At 37.8% G+C, this 16,856-nt stretch overlaps 1 protein-coding gene across 4 annotated transcripts in view; it reads right to left on the bottom strand.

The window, feature by feature from the left end:
• Positions 1-16,856, bottom strand: part of MYO1E (myosin IE) — a 67,179-nt gene that overhangs the window by 13,759 nt on the left and 36,564 nt on the right. For all 4 annotated transcript variants that reach the window (XR_014895624.1, XR_014895623.1, XR_014895625.1 and 1 more), the window contains exons 19-24: positions 14,410-14,508; positions 10,341-10,485; positions 6,476-6,590; positions 5,586-5,755; positions 4,969-5,114; positions 18-164 (exon numbers count right to left, since the gene is read on the bottom strand). Coding sequence is in view for 1 of the 4 variants with exons in the window: in XM_085303330.1 (XP_085159456.1) it covers positions 18-164; positions 4,969-5,114; positions 5,586-5,755; positions 6,476-6,590; positions 10,341-10,485; positions 14,410-14,508 (822 nt within the window). In the remaining 3 variants the exon portion in view is untranslated. The remainder of the gene's footprint in view (positions 1-17; positions 165-4,968; positions 5,115-5,585; positions 5,756-6,475; positions 6,591-10,340; positions 10,486-14,409; positions 14,509-16,856) is intronic.

The raw sequence follows: 16,856 nt of genomic DNA, 5'->3' as shown, positions 1-16,856 counted from the left end.
TGTAAAACATGACTCACGTATTGCTAAATTTCAGAGGTAGTTTTCTTTGTGTTTTTTCTTCGTATCGTTTTGATAAAAGGCTTAAAAATTCCGTTTTGAAGACTGATTCAAGCAAACTATCGTATTCCTGTTCATGTAGAATGAAAATGTCATCTTGCATTGTACTGAAAAGAAAAAGCATACACTAGTCAGATGATTAAAATTTGAACAGCAAATACACTCAGCATTATAATGACATTCCYGGACTATTTATCGTTAATTTCTAAAAAGTAAGAAAGACGTAAGTCCAAGCAGCATTCATTACAGAGCCTTGCTTTCAGAAGACTTTTTTTTTTTTTTTTTAAGAGCAGTTGATAATGGAATAATCAAAACAACCTTTTTTTGAGAGATACAAATGCTAAGTTATCATTTTAAAGTCATTACTGTTATCATAAAATGAGAACATGTGCTACAATTTAAAGTCCATATCTTTAATAATGGCAAAACATGTGATTAGAGATGATCTAGAAACTTAAGAGATACTAGTCTTTCTTAAAAGAGTGAAACCCAAAGCAAGCAAATTCTGAATCAAAGTGCTGCACTCTCCGCTGTCTTTTGCTTACACTGGTTTAACACAGTCTAGAAAATACACATTGGACAGTTAGTCCCACTGGCAGCCTTGAATCAACTCTTATTCACACTTGCTGAAGATATTGCAAACCGCTTCACATAAATCGGTATCCACGTGCCAGTACTTTGCAAGACTGATTTGTGCCCTCCAAGAGTCCCCCMGAGTAAAACCATTTCACGAGCTTTAGCCAGGGTTACTCTTGTTGTATGCGTATGTCCTGCCTGATCCAGCAGGCCTGTACTTTGTCTACGTGTGCATCACTCTTCCTTTTAACAGCATGTTGGCTGACTTCCTAGCTATAACTACACTGGTGCCTGTCTGCTCCAGCATACTGGGGTTTGCCGGTGGGCTGGGTCCCAACAGCAGCAGCTCGCAGAAGCAGCTCACTACATGGGAGGACAGTGCTGAAGCAGTGCCAGAAGCATGGTGGGGGGTATAATGCGAGGGCAAGGGACTGCCCCACAGGCAGCCCTCACGTTTGCACTAACGGGGCATGAAACCTCTAACTTCATGCRTGATTCTTGATCAGTTCAAATCAAACTGAAGTTGTTGTACTGTCAGACACAGCTGCAGTCCCATCTCCACTCCTCGCCCCTTTTTTCCTATGTGCATTTCTGTTCCTTCCCCAGTGCTAGAACACCTCCCCCCAAATAGACTACAAACAACTATTATTCACACTGTTGACAATAGTAGTCTGCATCAACACTGAAATTAGGCCTCTCTCTCRTTCTATCTTCTTCTTCTTTAATGAAGGAAGAAGCATAGTTAGATATAGTGTTAAATATTCCCAGCAAGAAATGTGTGGTTCCTTTTCATGGTGCTTCTTTCCACTGCATGGAGRCTGAAGCCAGAATTCCTCTATTACTTTCAGTGCTGTTGGGCAAGTTATTATTTGTTCTAATAGTGGACTGATTCCACCCTACTCCTGTGCATAGAAAGCCATCTGTGAGATGGTTACAAGATTTTCAACCGACACACACACACACACACACACACACACACACACACACACGTATGTATGAATGAGGGCGTGTGTGTGTGTGTGTGTGTGTGTGTGTGTGTGTGTGTGGTTTTTTTAGAGAGAAAAAAAGCTGAAAGTAAGAGAAAGAAAGCAAGGCACAAATATGGCAATCAAACTACCCTAACTATGATTGAGGAAGAGGTTGTTGCCAGAATGATTTGTAGCAACTTCCTGCACAGCTTCTCAGAAGCAAAAAAAAAGAATCCCACAATTGTTTCACTCATGAGCTATTTAAGAGGAAATATTAATTAATAAAGTGAGGTTCCTCCCTTCAGCAAGCAGCTCCCCTCCCCAGCAGAGCACATGCTAATGGCTATTAGATAGCACAGATGAAGAAGTCTCAGATTTGTGTGTTATATCTGGAGTCACACTTTGACTCTTTCTTACTAACATCCCCAGGCTGCAGTTTCTTCTAGAAGTTGAAACTTGTACATTATTTTTAGATGATAAACTGTGTTAACATGTTGCTTTGTTACCTATTTGCTTCTATCTCATTTTCTGCTGCCATTAATAACATTTGAAAATATTTTACTACTTCAATGTCTTTAAAAACATTAGAGATGACCTAAGCAAAAGAGGCAATCCCAGTTTGCGTTTCTCTTTGGAGACCTTACAGATTTTAGAATTAACACTTATTAAGTGATTTCAGAGTTTTTTCTAAACAAATGTATGAAAAACTTGCCACTAGCGCATCATTCAGAGTGTCAACATAAATACCATAGAGGTCAAGGCTGTGGAAAACCAGGTCTTTTTGCAGCCAGGTGAAGGGAAAGGCAAAATTATGTAACTTTCACTGATGAACAACTTCTTTAAATGACTTGCACAGCAATAAATCACATGAAGAAGGCCTTGATATCTAATACAGATCTATGTATGCATTATTTCAACATTTCACAGTAACTCAAAAGTTAGCTAATTATAGCACATAAGAAATTGAAAGAAGTTTCACCTTAGAAAGGAGCTGCCTTCTATCACGGACACAATTAAGTCTGCTCACCCACACAGTGCTTTCTCATCACCTAGCAATTAACAGCTTCCCACCTGGAGCATGCTCTCCCAGCAGGTATACCTGATTGCTGACTCTYTAAATCTGAAAAGGCAACCACCACCAGCCTTTTCATCATTGTTTTTCATCTGATTACTGTGGGCAGTGACTCTCTCTAGAGACTGTGAGTATCTATTCATTTATTTTATACAAGAACTAAGAATAACTGTATTTATTTACCAGAGGTACTCTTGATATCAGATACAAAATTACTGTTCTAACCTACCTAATGCATTAAGTAAAGTATGGGTTATACCACTGCCTATTTTTCTAAAAGCTTCACCACCACTGTCATATTTCATACCTCCTTTCAAACTCTGATATACTGGGATCATTCTGGGAAAGGATACATGAAACTATGAATTTACCTAAGTATATTAAAGTATCTAACTCTATTCAAAATAGCAATGAGAATCTATGAAAACAAAATAAGAGTGTGGCCTTCTTGCCTACCACCTCAAATTAAGCAAAGCCAGAGCCTCAGCAGGGCTCTGAAGGAGACCTGTAAGAAAAGTCCAAGAACTACATTAAGGAAGCGTCAACAGCAGTCAGCTGCAACTTACAAGAGAAGGCAAGTTAGAAAGAGCTAATACAATTTTTGTTTTGAGCCTAATATGCCTGAAAACCTGCTTTCTCAAAAATACAGTTGGCAATGTATGCACCAATAAAGGTTTCATTCTGTTTTATTAGTTTAGAAGACTGTTTAATGTTACAAACCCTAACACTTGCCACTGAGAATTTTATTTTGGATTTCAATGAAGCAGTAGCTTTTGTAGCTTCTACAGGCAGCGCTATATTATTATTATTATTATGCTGCATCAACAGAGAGTTAAGATACCCTTTGGGTAAGACCCCCTTTGAAGTTGGCCCATACTAACCTGAAAACATGGAAAAGCCCTCTTGTGCCCCTTGGTTTTCTTTTTTGAGGCTTTTATAGATATCTAGACAACTTAATAGGATACAGTCCTGAATCTRCTTTCAGCACATACAAGTAGTAATGGCTTTTACAACACAGTAACATCAATAAAGTAAACATAAAACATTTTTAGACGTAATACAATATACATGTTTCTTCAGAATCAAGCACATTTGGTTTCACTTCAGGAAGTCTTGCTGAACTGTTATTTACATGTGAGAGGAGTGTAACAGCTCTCACTAACTTGGCAGACAGCYGTTTCTTTAGCTGATTTAATGTGACTGTGCCTTTGGAATGCCACAGACCCAGTTTGAGCGCCTGGCTGCAATCTGTTCAAGATTTGCACAGCACACAGTCCAATCCTAGCACAATAAAACAACAAGTTTTGCTCTCATTTTTAGCCTAGATCTACTACAGTTGCTTGTTGTTGCAACTTTTGTTATAAAGGTGTATGGTAAATAAACCACCGACTTTGAAAAAGCTATTGTGTGTGCAGACACGCTTTGCAGGCTTTTTCATCATCCTGAAATGGCTGTGAGTTAAGAACTCAGCAGAAATGTGAAATCTGCCATTTACTACGCACCGTAAAGTATCTGTGAGATTTCTGACTTTGCTTTCTGATTTCAACATTTGAAGCACACTTGTGGCCTTATAAGGCTGGATCTGCATTCCCATTATATTAAATTACATCCAGCTGCCAGCTCTGACAAACTGCAACAACAAATACAAAGGTATCCACAGACTTTGTCCCCTTTTCAAARGGATAAAGTGATGTAGACAAGAATATATTTGTCTCATAGGAATTCTCTTCCTGGTTTTACTTACTCATCTGAGTTTCTAAGTTCTTTGTGGGATCCCCAGATACTTCCTGCAATCTGGGATTGGTCTGACATTGAGTCAGCAGAAATGATGAGAAATCCAATAGAAATAAAAGGTTTGAATACCCAGCCAGAGAAACAACATCCCCCTAGGAAGTGATGGAACAGCACAAGATGCATCTACRTAGAATCAAGAATTACTTATGAGATATAAACTTTAGTCAAAATGCATTAGAACCTCCTGCAGTAATTATCATAGTGAGTAACAGCSTTCACAGAATACATTTTGGGGGGGTCACACCAGAAAAGTGAGATGTAGGGCAAGTAAGCCATTTTAGTAACTAGTCAAAAAATAAAACAAATTCATGTGTTTGCTGTAAACATAAACATCTATTCCTATAGCACATTTACAAGGGCTGGAAGTGATACACAGCTTCAGGTTTGCTCATGTACAAAATTTAATTGATATAGCTCCTGAAACAGCCTTCATCAGTAGTTCACTTCCCCTGCCTTATGCAARCTTCTCTGTCACTCGTAAGATGTTTTCAAGGTACTGACCTTAGAGAAACAGAAAGAATTCTCTCCACTTCCATCCTCCGCTTTAAGACTTCCTTCACTTGGCCTTTCTCTGGACCCTGCTTTATCTTTTCACGCCCAATCAGGTATATGCATTTTGGAGTGAGGACAAGATCTCGCTTCACACTCTGAAATACAGAATTGTTTGAAAATACATAGCTACACAGAGATCAATTCCCTAATGTCGGGACATTAGGGATTATATTGTATTATTGTATACATATAATGTATTGTGATTTGGGGCAAGGTCATTGGCTTTGCTTTGAGTAGGAAAATATTGATGTGAGCAATTGCATGACCTGAGAGTCAGACTAAACTGGGCTAAAAAGGAGCCTTGCTCCCATTTCCTAGTYAATATAAGAAGTCCCATGAGCCCTTCACCATTTTGAATCCTATTGACCCAGCACAATGCTCAGATCAAGAGGGTGTAATTGCTTCCCTGTGCCAAATATCACGTCTTTTAGGTTAAAAAGTGGGTTTTTTTTCAAACTGGTATCCTAGGTGGCATGAAATCAGTGTTGTGGAGTTTCTGTTATAGGATGGTGAAAACACACCTGTGCAAAAAACTGATGGTTRCTGGGTGTTGTTCTTAATCCTACCTTAAATCTCCTATCATATTTAGTGACGGTATCTGCAAAATCAATCTTCTCCCGTCTGCCCACAAACTGGCGTAGCTCTGGATGGTCTTCCATGCCTATGTAATCTCCCACAAAATTCCTGTTAATGCTGTTTCGTCTTCTCTCTTTCTTGTTCAGCAATAGATCGGAAGCTTAAATACCAAAAATAAACAGCGATTTGTAGTATTTACTATATCATTTTCTAAACTCATGTTCTGAAAGTCCTAACAGTTTCAAGCAGAACTACTGAAGAAGAAGCAAAAACCAATTTGTTTATAATATGGAGAAAATGGTGAGAAACTAGTAATCTTCCATATAAGCTGCCATGTGATTTTTAAATCCATTCCTACTGAATACACTGGCAGGCTCAGCAGTCCTGATGAATCAGGAGCATGTTGGGAACTATGGAAATTCTGACTCAGTATTTGCTGTTGGAAATTAAAAGTTAACTCTTCTAAACCCAGAATGTTGTTCGTTCATGCTTCAAAAAAYGGAGCTGTTAAATAGGTATTCTACTGTTTACCAGGAAAGTAATTGGGCATTACAGTTTTGTATTGGTTTGTATCATCCCCAGGCCTGTATAATTGTGGGAAATGCTATTTTCATTTCCCCTTGAAAATCCCTGATCTCTCTCCTATCTGCTCTACCTTTGTTTCGAGAATAAAGTACCAAGAAACCCATGCATGCAGAGCACAGTGTAGAGCAGCCAACCTCAGGGTCTAACAGCCTGCAGTCATTCTCAATGCATTCCCCATCTACAGTGCAATGCTTTTTTCTACAGAGAGAGAGAGCTTTTTCCTTCATGTCTTGTAGCACTCTTTCTATTTCTGGAATCCTGTGTGAAACATCTGTCATCAAAAGTTAGGACTTACCTTCTTCTCTCATTTGAACGTATTTTTTCCTGGCCACGTATTTCCTCCATGCCTTCTGGATGGCCCGGGCATACCCATCGTACTTCCTTTCTCTCATCTCTTCCAACAAAAATAGCTGCACAAAGAAACAATACAGCGGATCAAGCATTTTACAAGAAAGGAAAGTTGAGTAAAAGGCCATATTTTACTTCCAACTTCCCAGTGTATTTCAATCTAGAYCCAAACTGTTGTGTTTACTACAACCAAGGGGTCCAAGACCAGAATGTCAAGGAAACATATTTGGGAGAGATCTCTGAAGCTTGAGTTGTCCTGGCTTATACCTGTCTAACCACCAACCCTGGTATCACATTTTGAAGGAGGAAGACTATGCATTCTCCCTGAAGTGCTGAAGCTGTACCTCAAGGTTCACCAATGGGCATCCATCCCGTCTCCATCTCCAGCTTACCATATTCTCAAAAATTCCCATTCCTCTGTCAGAACCTTAGCATGCATTAAGGAGATCGGTGCCATGCACAGCATAATAATGCATTGAAATCACATGCCATTTCCTTCCTTGTCTGAATTGCATACTGGCATGTCCATTCCCTCCATTCTTCTCTAGCAGCTAAGTCGGCAGGCTGGCTGTAGTCTTTACAATCTGACTTTATATTTTGCTACAATATGATATGAATCCAAAATGTTGGGATAATTCAAGCAGAAATGCTGATATATTAAAAGTGAAATTGAACTGTATCCCTTAGTTTTTCAGTGGATGTAGCAAGCTCTCAAATATATGCAAATTTAATGCTTTAAAATAATTTTATAATTACTGTAGGATATAGCATATTTCACCTTAGTCTTTTACATACTGTAAGCTTAGCTTAAAAAAAAATTCTTCAGTAGCACAAGCATTTGGCTAGCAATTATGGTATTACCTCACAGTCTGCTGACTTGACTTTATCATTTTCCTCTACTGTGTGTTAAATATTTATAAGCATTTTACTTCTAGCTTTCAAGAGCCAAAATTAATTAAAACAAGTATATTAAGAAGCAGACTTAGGCATCGGGATCCCTTGTTCAATTTGCTGTCTTAAACCATGCAAATCTAGAAAAAGAGCGTTACTCATTGATCTTAAAAGCAAACTAGATCTAGTGCAAACCATTTCCACAGGACCTCACTTGCTCTTGTGCAGAGTTATTTATTCAGGTGTTTGATGGAAATGTAAATAATAAAGCCTCCTGTCCGCTACTCGCAAAACCTTACTTCACAGTTAGCTGGCAACTCTCCATCTATGGAAAGCTTATAGAAACATCTTCATGAACACAGAAGCACTAGACAGGATTTCAGCATGCAGCCCTAGTGCAAAAACGTACTCTGCTTCAGTGAGGGCCACAATCAAGCCCTTAATCAGCACAATTCAGGTTATAGCATCAATACTGATGTTGCCTCTTGTGACCATGTGCCATTTGTTTTCCTAATAGTAATGCTAACTGCAAAATCTCAATGCAAAAGGTCATCAGAATGACATGGTWCAGTAAAGATAAGTTATAAAATACAAATACTCTAACACTCCCTTCGAGTAAATTAAATCAAGTATTTTTTCCATCCTATTTGCAGTAACAGGTGCTCTTTACTGAGGGGAAGAAAAATCTTAATTTATCATTTAAAGGTTCATTTTCCTCAAAAGTAATGTGACTTTGGCCAATACTTCAGTAATAATATGGTGAGAGCGATTTGTCTTTTGTACTAAAACTATTAAGTAAGCTTTACAATACACAATTCACAGTACTAAAAGATGTTTTTGAACTTTTTTTTTTTAAAAAAAGCCTCAAACTAATTTTAGTCCTATTAAAAGTTATCTTCATGGATTTTCACAAAATACGTTTTGAAAGAAACAGTATATAGCAATTGAAAACATGTTTAATTTAAATTGAAATGGAACTGCAACAAAAATTTACTCTTTTCAGTCAGTGCCAGGTTGACTTAAATGGTGGAACTGCCCTCCAGTAAAACTCACAGAAATGCTCTTAAGTGGCATTTAAAGGCAACCAGGACATAGTATTACAGAAATGCATTAGAATGGGAAGACCCAACACACTCTTCACTGACCACCACTGAAAGGATTGTTATAATGACTGATGCTGGATTAAATGTTAAATGAGATTATAGTGCTTTTTCAATCTCTGATACTGTGTTCCAGAACCCAAAAATTTCTCATACAATTTATAACACAAGTAATTTGCACCTCTTCAGCAGCTTAAAGTACATTAATATAAATTTAGTACTCCCAAGGAGGCAGCATAACATTGGGATCCCAAAGACAATCAACCAAAAATCATTTTAGCTTCTTTTTTTTGATTGTTAATCTCTCAGATTGTATTGGGTCTGTAACTAACTGCAATGAATGGCATGGATGCCACACAATTTCATAGTGAAAACAAGAAAAATACCTTTGCTACAGTGTAAGAAAATGAACATAGGACTAGAAGATGCCACTTGAGTTACTGATTTTGTTCCCTTACAATTAAAGCAACTAACTAATCCATACTAGTCTACAGAAATACTTGACCAGAGTGTGTACTTGCCACTACCGCACAACAAATTTAAGGTCAGTAGTAAAGGACTGGAAGTCCCATCTGTARTATCACAAGAAGATATCAAAGACATCACTAATGTCCTAGGCTATTTCATTAACTTTGTAGGACAAAGCTCCCCAATGATCTCAAGATATAAACCATGCCCTGTGCTATSGAAGAAGGCAAAAGAACCTCACACTTTCTCATAGCTGTCTAGCTAAGGTTTATAGCTTGCAGGGACTAAGCTGGATCAATCCTAGACTGGAATTTCCTGCTCTGCCATCATGAATCTAAGAATCTAAAATATGCTGTACACCTTAATATATACTATATTACATAAACATATTGTCCTTCTCAGATGGCAAGAATGGAAAGTCCCAAATAGATGATACTCTCTTAACCTATATATGCAAGAAACAGTTTTGCTTATGACTTAGAGGATTATTCCCCGCCTCAACAGAGGTCTTCCTGTGTGATTGGGAACAGCACAGTCATTACCTGAATTACGGCTACTCTACAGACCACAAATGTTGCTGCAGAAGAAAATGACAGCAGCACTAAGAAGCCAGCTAATCCTAGCTGCAAGGTGTATTGCACAAACTAAATCTGACTGCTTCTGAAACAATGAGGAATACATGCTTCTGAACTGAGTATTCTTTTTTTCTTATCAACTTTCCTGAGTAGTGGTGTCAGAAATATTTTTTCCAACRGATTTTGTGCAGTTCAGCAGCTACAGAATACAAACAGCCTTATGATGGCTCCCTAGTGTTTTCCTCGAATGGCAGTTCATTTCAGTTGTTCTCTAAGGTCGAATTATTCAATAATGCAAAACATTTCCTTCATATATTTRGAGGCTATTCTATTTTCTTCCATAGTTTCTGTACTGAGAAGACTCATTTTCTCTCTCGAGCTAATGGTAATAGATATGTTTTCATGCCATGACATTCCTTCATATGACAATTTCTCTGATAACTGTCATTAAATGTATCAGGAAGACAAGAAGGGATACGTGCCATCTTACACTGAAACATCTTCATACCCCATCTCATCTTTCTGATGCATTTTCCCCATGTTTCTCGTGTCAAACAGCATCAYGATTATGCAGGTTTCTTTATGTGCTATGCCCATTATACAAGTGCCTAGAATCCCTGCTGCACCCACAGTGTCAAGGCACTGCCTGATGAGCAGCGTGACACGTGTTTCGATATTTCTCCCACCATAGCAGATCTCGTGCAGAACTGCTGAGTAGGTAGGCCTTTTATTTCAGCAAAAGTGTCACATTTAAAGACTTGTATCCTGCCAAACTTACAGACTCTGGAGCTTTGATGAACACTTTAGATTTCCCAAGCTGGTATTGGTCAGGATCCATGTTGACTGACTGGAGCAGGTGGAGAACTCCTTGTTTCTCATCTCCTTTCCAGGAAGGCCAAGTTGCTTTGGTCAGAATGGCGTATCTGAACAACCAAACGGAAGAGACTAAAACTTGGCATCACAGAGCAGCAGCAGAATACCACTGACTTTTAGTCAGTGTTACTCTTGGGGGTCTGCATTTGGCAAGACTTAGAGAAGCAYAGAAGGACATACAGAAGATGCACAATTTTAAAGTGCTCTTTAGCAAGACCAAACAGGTGCAAAGAGAAGGGCAACAGTGTCCAGAATACTCCATTTCCAGATGCTGAGTTATTATTTTGTGACTGCAGTTGTTAATTACAGAAAGTTTTGCTTGCTGTGCTCTTCTAAACCCAGGGCTAGAATATTTACTAGCAATGGTTTCTAGTCTGGTGTTAAGTACCTCCATCCTTGGCATTTCACTGATTCCTTCCCAAGCACAGGGTTAATTTCCCGTTAAAGCCCTGCTCTGTCACCTTCCTTCTTCTTGCAAAGGCTTTTTGCTTTTCTAAACAAGTGGCTGGCTCGTGCTCCTAACAAATCTGTAGATGGCTCTTAGCCACTGGCCTTTTCCCAGGAAGCCTTCAGCTTGGCCTGTGCTATAGGAAGAAAGACACTGCGATGTTGGTGCTGTCTGGAGGAAGCACTGGGAACCCGCCATGACATCAAGCAGGGAAGGAGGCAGGGAGGTGCTGTGATAGTGCATATGTTCAAGAGGTTGAGGTGAGCAGTCCTACATCTCTCCAGCCTGGAAAATGAGGTGGATGCTAGGTTACAGCTGCTTGCAAACTGCCTCCTTTTTCAGGCTTAACATGGGCTTTTGGAAGGGGCAGGCTGTACGTACAAAGCTTTCCTGTTCTGCTGCCCCCTCTGAGTCTGCTGACAAGCACTGATGGCCTTTAGCTGCCTCAGCATAACTGGGGCAAGAAGCAGCTTCTCTAGAAGTAACCATTCCAGGGTCTTTGAGAATGAGAGTAAAGAAAAGCTAAATTTGTGGCAAATTTCCCCCAAAATCTTTTCTGTGTTCCACTCTTGACAATTTTATTTCATAATGCTTTACATGTATGTGAGTTACCCAAACTAAATTATGCTTGTTAGTAAAACTATTCAACTAATGAAAAAAGCAATAAACCACTGATTCAGTTTGTTGTGATTCCCAAGTTCAGGAATACTTAGGCAGTTCCTAAGTATTAACGAAAATGTTCTCAAAAATCACAGGGAGTTGTTAGAAAATTAATTCAGGGGATGTTCGTTCATTTCTGTCATGTCTAAGATGTTATCCAGCCAGGGAGCAGAAATAGTGTCATGCAACTTAGAAAAGCCTATTACACAAAGAAAAGTAGCAAATGGTTAAAAAGAAATAGATCGTGATAAGTCATAGTATATACATTATTTGTTGAAACTACTCCAAACATTTCTGAATAGCAAGTACATGAAAAGAATRTAAGGTTAACTTGTGGACAATCCACCATGATTCAAAAGCATCTGTTATTTTGTTCATCTCTTAGTTTAAAATGTTCAAGTAGTGTGCACAATGGTATAACGAAGTATCTCTTATACCACCTTAAATAYGTAAGTGCATTATATATAATCTATGATTATAGATACCTTTATATAGTTATACTTTATTCATCATTATCATGGATAGATAGATGCAGAGGAGTACAAGGGGTTGTAAGTTGAAGTAACTCATAGCTTATTTAATTAACCTTGTCTTCAGGATCATTATGTACATTCAACAGTATAGTTGTATAAGCAGGTCTAAGTAAGTCTGAATATAAAGGAGCTGAAGTTAATACAGACCATCAAGACTGTAATAGTTTCTGTACAACAGAATTTTACACTACATTTCAGTATGCTACAAATTCTATCCTGCGTGTTTCGAGAAAAGGAAATAAAATAATGATTAAAACAAGATATGACTTTAAACCTTTTAATATAAATATAGTTCTCAGGTACCAAATAAGAATAGACTTGAAATTCTCATTTTTTTATAAATTCAAGTTAATTTTATCCATCTTACTAAGAGACTGAAAAGTCTAAAGGGCAGAAGAAACAGATTATTCTATAACATGGATCAATTAAACCTTCCACAATTCTACAACTGAATATTCTATAATGTGGGGATTCATTGCCATTTAAAAATAGCACTTTGTAATACTTAAGTATTTGTGCATACTTAATTAATGCTGTCCTCTAAACTGGTTGTGTCAATATCCATATATCTAAGTTTTCAAGGTTACATGTAATTTGAGTTTGCAGGAGGATTTTGGCACAAGTACCAAGCATTTTCTTAAAATGCTTCTAAAAAAATTGAAACTCATGACTGCCAAACAAGAATAAGTTATCTATTATAAACTCACAGTAAGTAGTTAGGTCATATGCCTAAATATGGGAATATGGAGTTCAGCTTTTGGATTGGTTATGCTTAAAAACACACAGGCCTTTTCAGTGACTGGCTTTTTGCATGCAAATGTAAATTTTAGACATAAAAAGTCCATTCAGATTGTAAATGTCCACTTATATGAGCTGCCAAGGAACTCCCAATGAAAACAACTGTACAAGCATGCATTTCCTGTCCATCCATGCCACAGCCCACTTCTACTCACACTGACTCACGGTGTCAGAACAGAGCTTGATCTAGGTGCTAGAGAACTGCAAATGGAAAGGTTGCAGCAAGAGTTTTACTTATAACAAAATGTTAAATTTGACAAGACTGATTCAAAACAAAGATCTAAATTCAATGGAGAATGGTTTCCATTGCCTGTGGATCTCTGCATATGAAGAGAAGTATAGAAATATATTCACCTTTCTGAATTTAGCATCTGGTTTGCTCTGTGCAGATCTCGCAGGGAGATTTTCAGAGCTGCACAGCTGTCATGCATAATCAATGTTCAACAATTATGGAGGCTACATTTAATACTCATTATTCATTTGTTACTGCAATTGTATTCTAGTAAGGTAATGCAATCTGAAGCACAATTATGTTTCTATAACTGAGTTTGAAGATAGTGAAGAGAAAAGATTAGGAATTGTTTCAATATTAGAAAACTGAGTTTCCACACCTTAAAATATTTCAGATGTATTATTAGATGATTAGAATACTCTCATGTAATTGTAAAGTATTTTTAGTGGCTTTGTTCTGTCCCATCTGATGAATCATACTCTGTTCTTTGAAACAGCTAATTGCTTTTTTGTTTTTAATTCTCAAATGTAACACAGACTTTCAACATAAGCTCATTTGTCATATAGTGTCTCAGTTTTAGCAGTAATTAGCTATATATCTCAATTTTCAAAAACAAAAGTTGAATGTTGGATAAATCTTGAAATTGCTTTCATTTAAGAGTGTTTCAGTAGCAATTGGAGGCAGTTAATCCACTCCAACAGCTGCTCCTAAGACACTGAAAAGAGATTTGGTATCACAGAGCTCTGACTTGTTTTCACTCAATGAACAGCTGCAGTGGTTTGAGCTGTTACTGTTCCCAGCTGTTTGAACACCAGCATAAGGATATAACGTGAGCAATTTAAGCTAATATATTACTCTGCACTGGAGTGGTTGAAAGGCGGGCATAGATTTCTTCACTCATCTTCTGTCATAGGAAAGAAGAGGTTGGAGAGCTGTAGCAGCAACATTTTTTAAAAAGCTTAGCAGCTGGACATTCAGATTCCAGTGTATGCAGCTCAACTCTTAAGTTCTCTCTCTTTTTTCCTTGTTTAATACTTTGAAGATCCCTCTTACAACACTACAAGAACAGCTGAGACCTTGCGCAAATTTACAGAAAAATGAAAGAACTTCAAAGACAACAAATTAGTTTTAAAAAAAAAAAAATCTTTTTTAAATCTCTGCAGAGCCTGAATCCTGAGCATAGGTAAATGGGAAAAGGAAGAGGATAAACAGGAAATGAGAAATATTCAAAATTTGCAGCTTTTTGTTTTCCTTATCATGTAAACCACTGGGCTGTGATATTTCAAAACGACTATTACCCTACCTCTGCAAAAACTTCCTGAAGACCCGTCTGTAGGCGTAGCCAGCTCTTCTTACTCGAATATTTTCTTTCAGACCTAAGTATTCAACTTGATGTTTTACCCTGTGGACACAACATAGTAAGATTTATAATCTGTTTCATTTCAGCATATTTGTAGATTGAGGTATTCTTAAAATACCATATCCTGTTTAACGACTCTACTTCTAAAATTCATGCACTGGTATATGAATCTACTTATTCTTGCACATTAACACAGACACTACACGGTAAGATACACATTCAAAGCAGGTAGACTACATTGCTGAAATATATGTAGTTAAGTTTAACTTTAGTATTCTTCTCTCTAGTTTAAATTCCTGACTATCCCCTAATTTATGTATAAATTTTTAAACTAACATTATTACTCATAAAAGGGCAAGTAACTTACCTACATGAATATACAGTGGATATCTGGGGGGRTGGGGAAGTTGTTTTTGTTATTTTATTGCAGTTTTCATCAATTGTTTTCCATAGCTTAAATATCAACAGTTACCCACAGTAGCTTGTTTTTGGCTCTTCTGAAGTATGTTTTGCTGGTGCTGGGAAGGATCCAATGCGATGGCTGGAGACAGCCCAGGATGCCACACTCACATTATCTGAGGGCCGAAGGAAGTCATGAGCAGTTAGCTCTGCTTCTGACCTTACCCTGCAGCAGACGGAGGATCTGAGATGGGCACAGGCTGCCTGGAAGCGCCCCTGGGAAGCTTGCTCACAGCATACAGTAGTTAGAAAACGTGTGAGCCACTACCAGTCCTGTGGGCAGTGTTAAGAGCTGGGGAGAGGCTCTCCGCAGCTCACAGGACTGAAACACCCTTCCTCAACACCACAGCAGTTCCCTTGTGCAAAACACCTTAATTTGGGCTGTAACCAGGGAAAGAACATTTCAGCATTAATCTCAAAGCAGGAGAAAAAGCTAAAGGAAAAACCTTCCTTTTGGCATTTCTTTTTCTGTTTTGRGAGTTGTGGAACATACTTGACATTCTTTCTTAAATATCCTGCTAGTCTACTTTTTAATGCCTGGGAGCTTGACTTGAAGAATTTCAGCTAACTTTATTAATGATGGATGGCTGTTGCTGTTTTCCTTTGCATTTCTTTAACTTTCTCATTTAAGCTGTGAGTTGGAAGAAGCAAAGCCATTTTTTAATTCTGAATTCTGAAATGTAGTGTTGGGGGTTTCTGTGGCTGTTCTTTGGTAGGGTGAATTACAGAAGTTTACCTTTCAGTCAGAAATGTGAGAGCTGTTTAGATTTTAGTCCTGTAAGCTTAACAAATACTATATAAAAGAGCCTTTCTTTACACATAAATCATGGAAATGTGAGGCTGTAAGGAACCATTTTATCTTAATCCTGTTTTGGTTATTGACAACAACAACAAAAAACCTTAGAGTTTTTCAAACCCTGGAACCTCTAGGCTGTTAACCTACTGTTATATCCTTAGCTATTTTGAGAGGTTAAATCCACTATAAAGTGTGTTGCTTGTTGTTTTTTTTTTCTTTTTTTTTTTCGCTTGAGACATTCCTTTTACATGACGCTCAGTATAAAGGCAAAGAACTTTTGAAATGCCCTGCTGCAAAAGGCAAAAGCCTTTCAGTTATTTCTTATTTTTAAAGAACACTTAGAGGTATTTTATTAAATGATGAKGAGAGTTCTTAAAACTCGCAATAAAAAATACTGCACATCTTAATCTTGTGGTGTTCAAGGAATAAAGTATGATTTGTACCCACTCCAAGAATGCCAGTGCAGTAACTGTAGAAAGTTGATGGTCAAAAATACATTTTCCTGTTTATAACTTTCCCTCCTGTTCACATCTGGAATAATGCACTGGAGTAACAGTATTACTCTCTCTTTCTTACTGTCCTGCCAATACTACTGTCCAGCAACAGAGAATTTGAGATAGTTTTCTGTTTTTCCCTTTTTCCTGAGAAAAGGCCTTTGAAAATCTTCCTCCAGACATCAACCTCAAGCAGGTCAGGGTCTGGGAATTCAGCTAATGCAGCAATTTTGAATACAAGGCCAAGTGGCTGTGCCAAGATCCAAACAAAAACACATTTCAAGGAACAGCCCAATTTTTGGAATAACTAAGGTATTATACAGGGTTTAGGTATTACACAAGGTTTATCTTAAAGTGCTAAATATTCTGAAATTATTCCACAGCGGTATGAACCTGGAATAACATGGCTGCTCTGGGCATGAAGTGAAAAAAGCTTTAACAAGCTTTTTTTCCTTTATTCAAGAACAGCATTTTCACAGCCTAGCAACATGCTACCAATATGCAGATTATAGATGAACTACTCCAATCATTTTTAAGTATTAAAGCATGTGTATGGCACAAGATTAAATGATCACAGAAAAACAAAAAAGAAATCCACTAAACCAACGTTCAATAAAACATCACCCATGCTCAGTTATCTC

The sequence above is a fragment of the Rhea americana genome, unplaced genomic scaffold, assembly GCF_003343005.1.
Source record: "Rhea americana isolate MKP2758 unplaced genomic scaffold, rheAme1 scaffold_2, whole genome shotgun sequence".
NCBI lineage: Eukaryota > Metazoa > Chordata > Aves > Rheiformes > Rheidae > Rhea > Rhea americana.
Note: the sequence above shows the minus strand (reverse complement) of the source record. Positions and strands in the feature narration are given on the sequence as shown.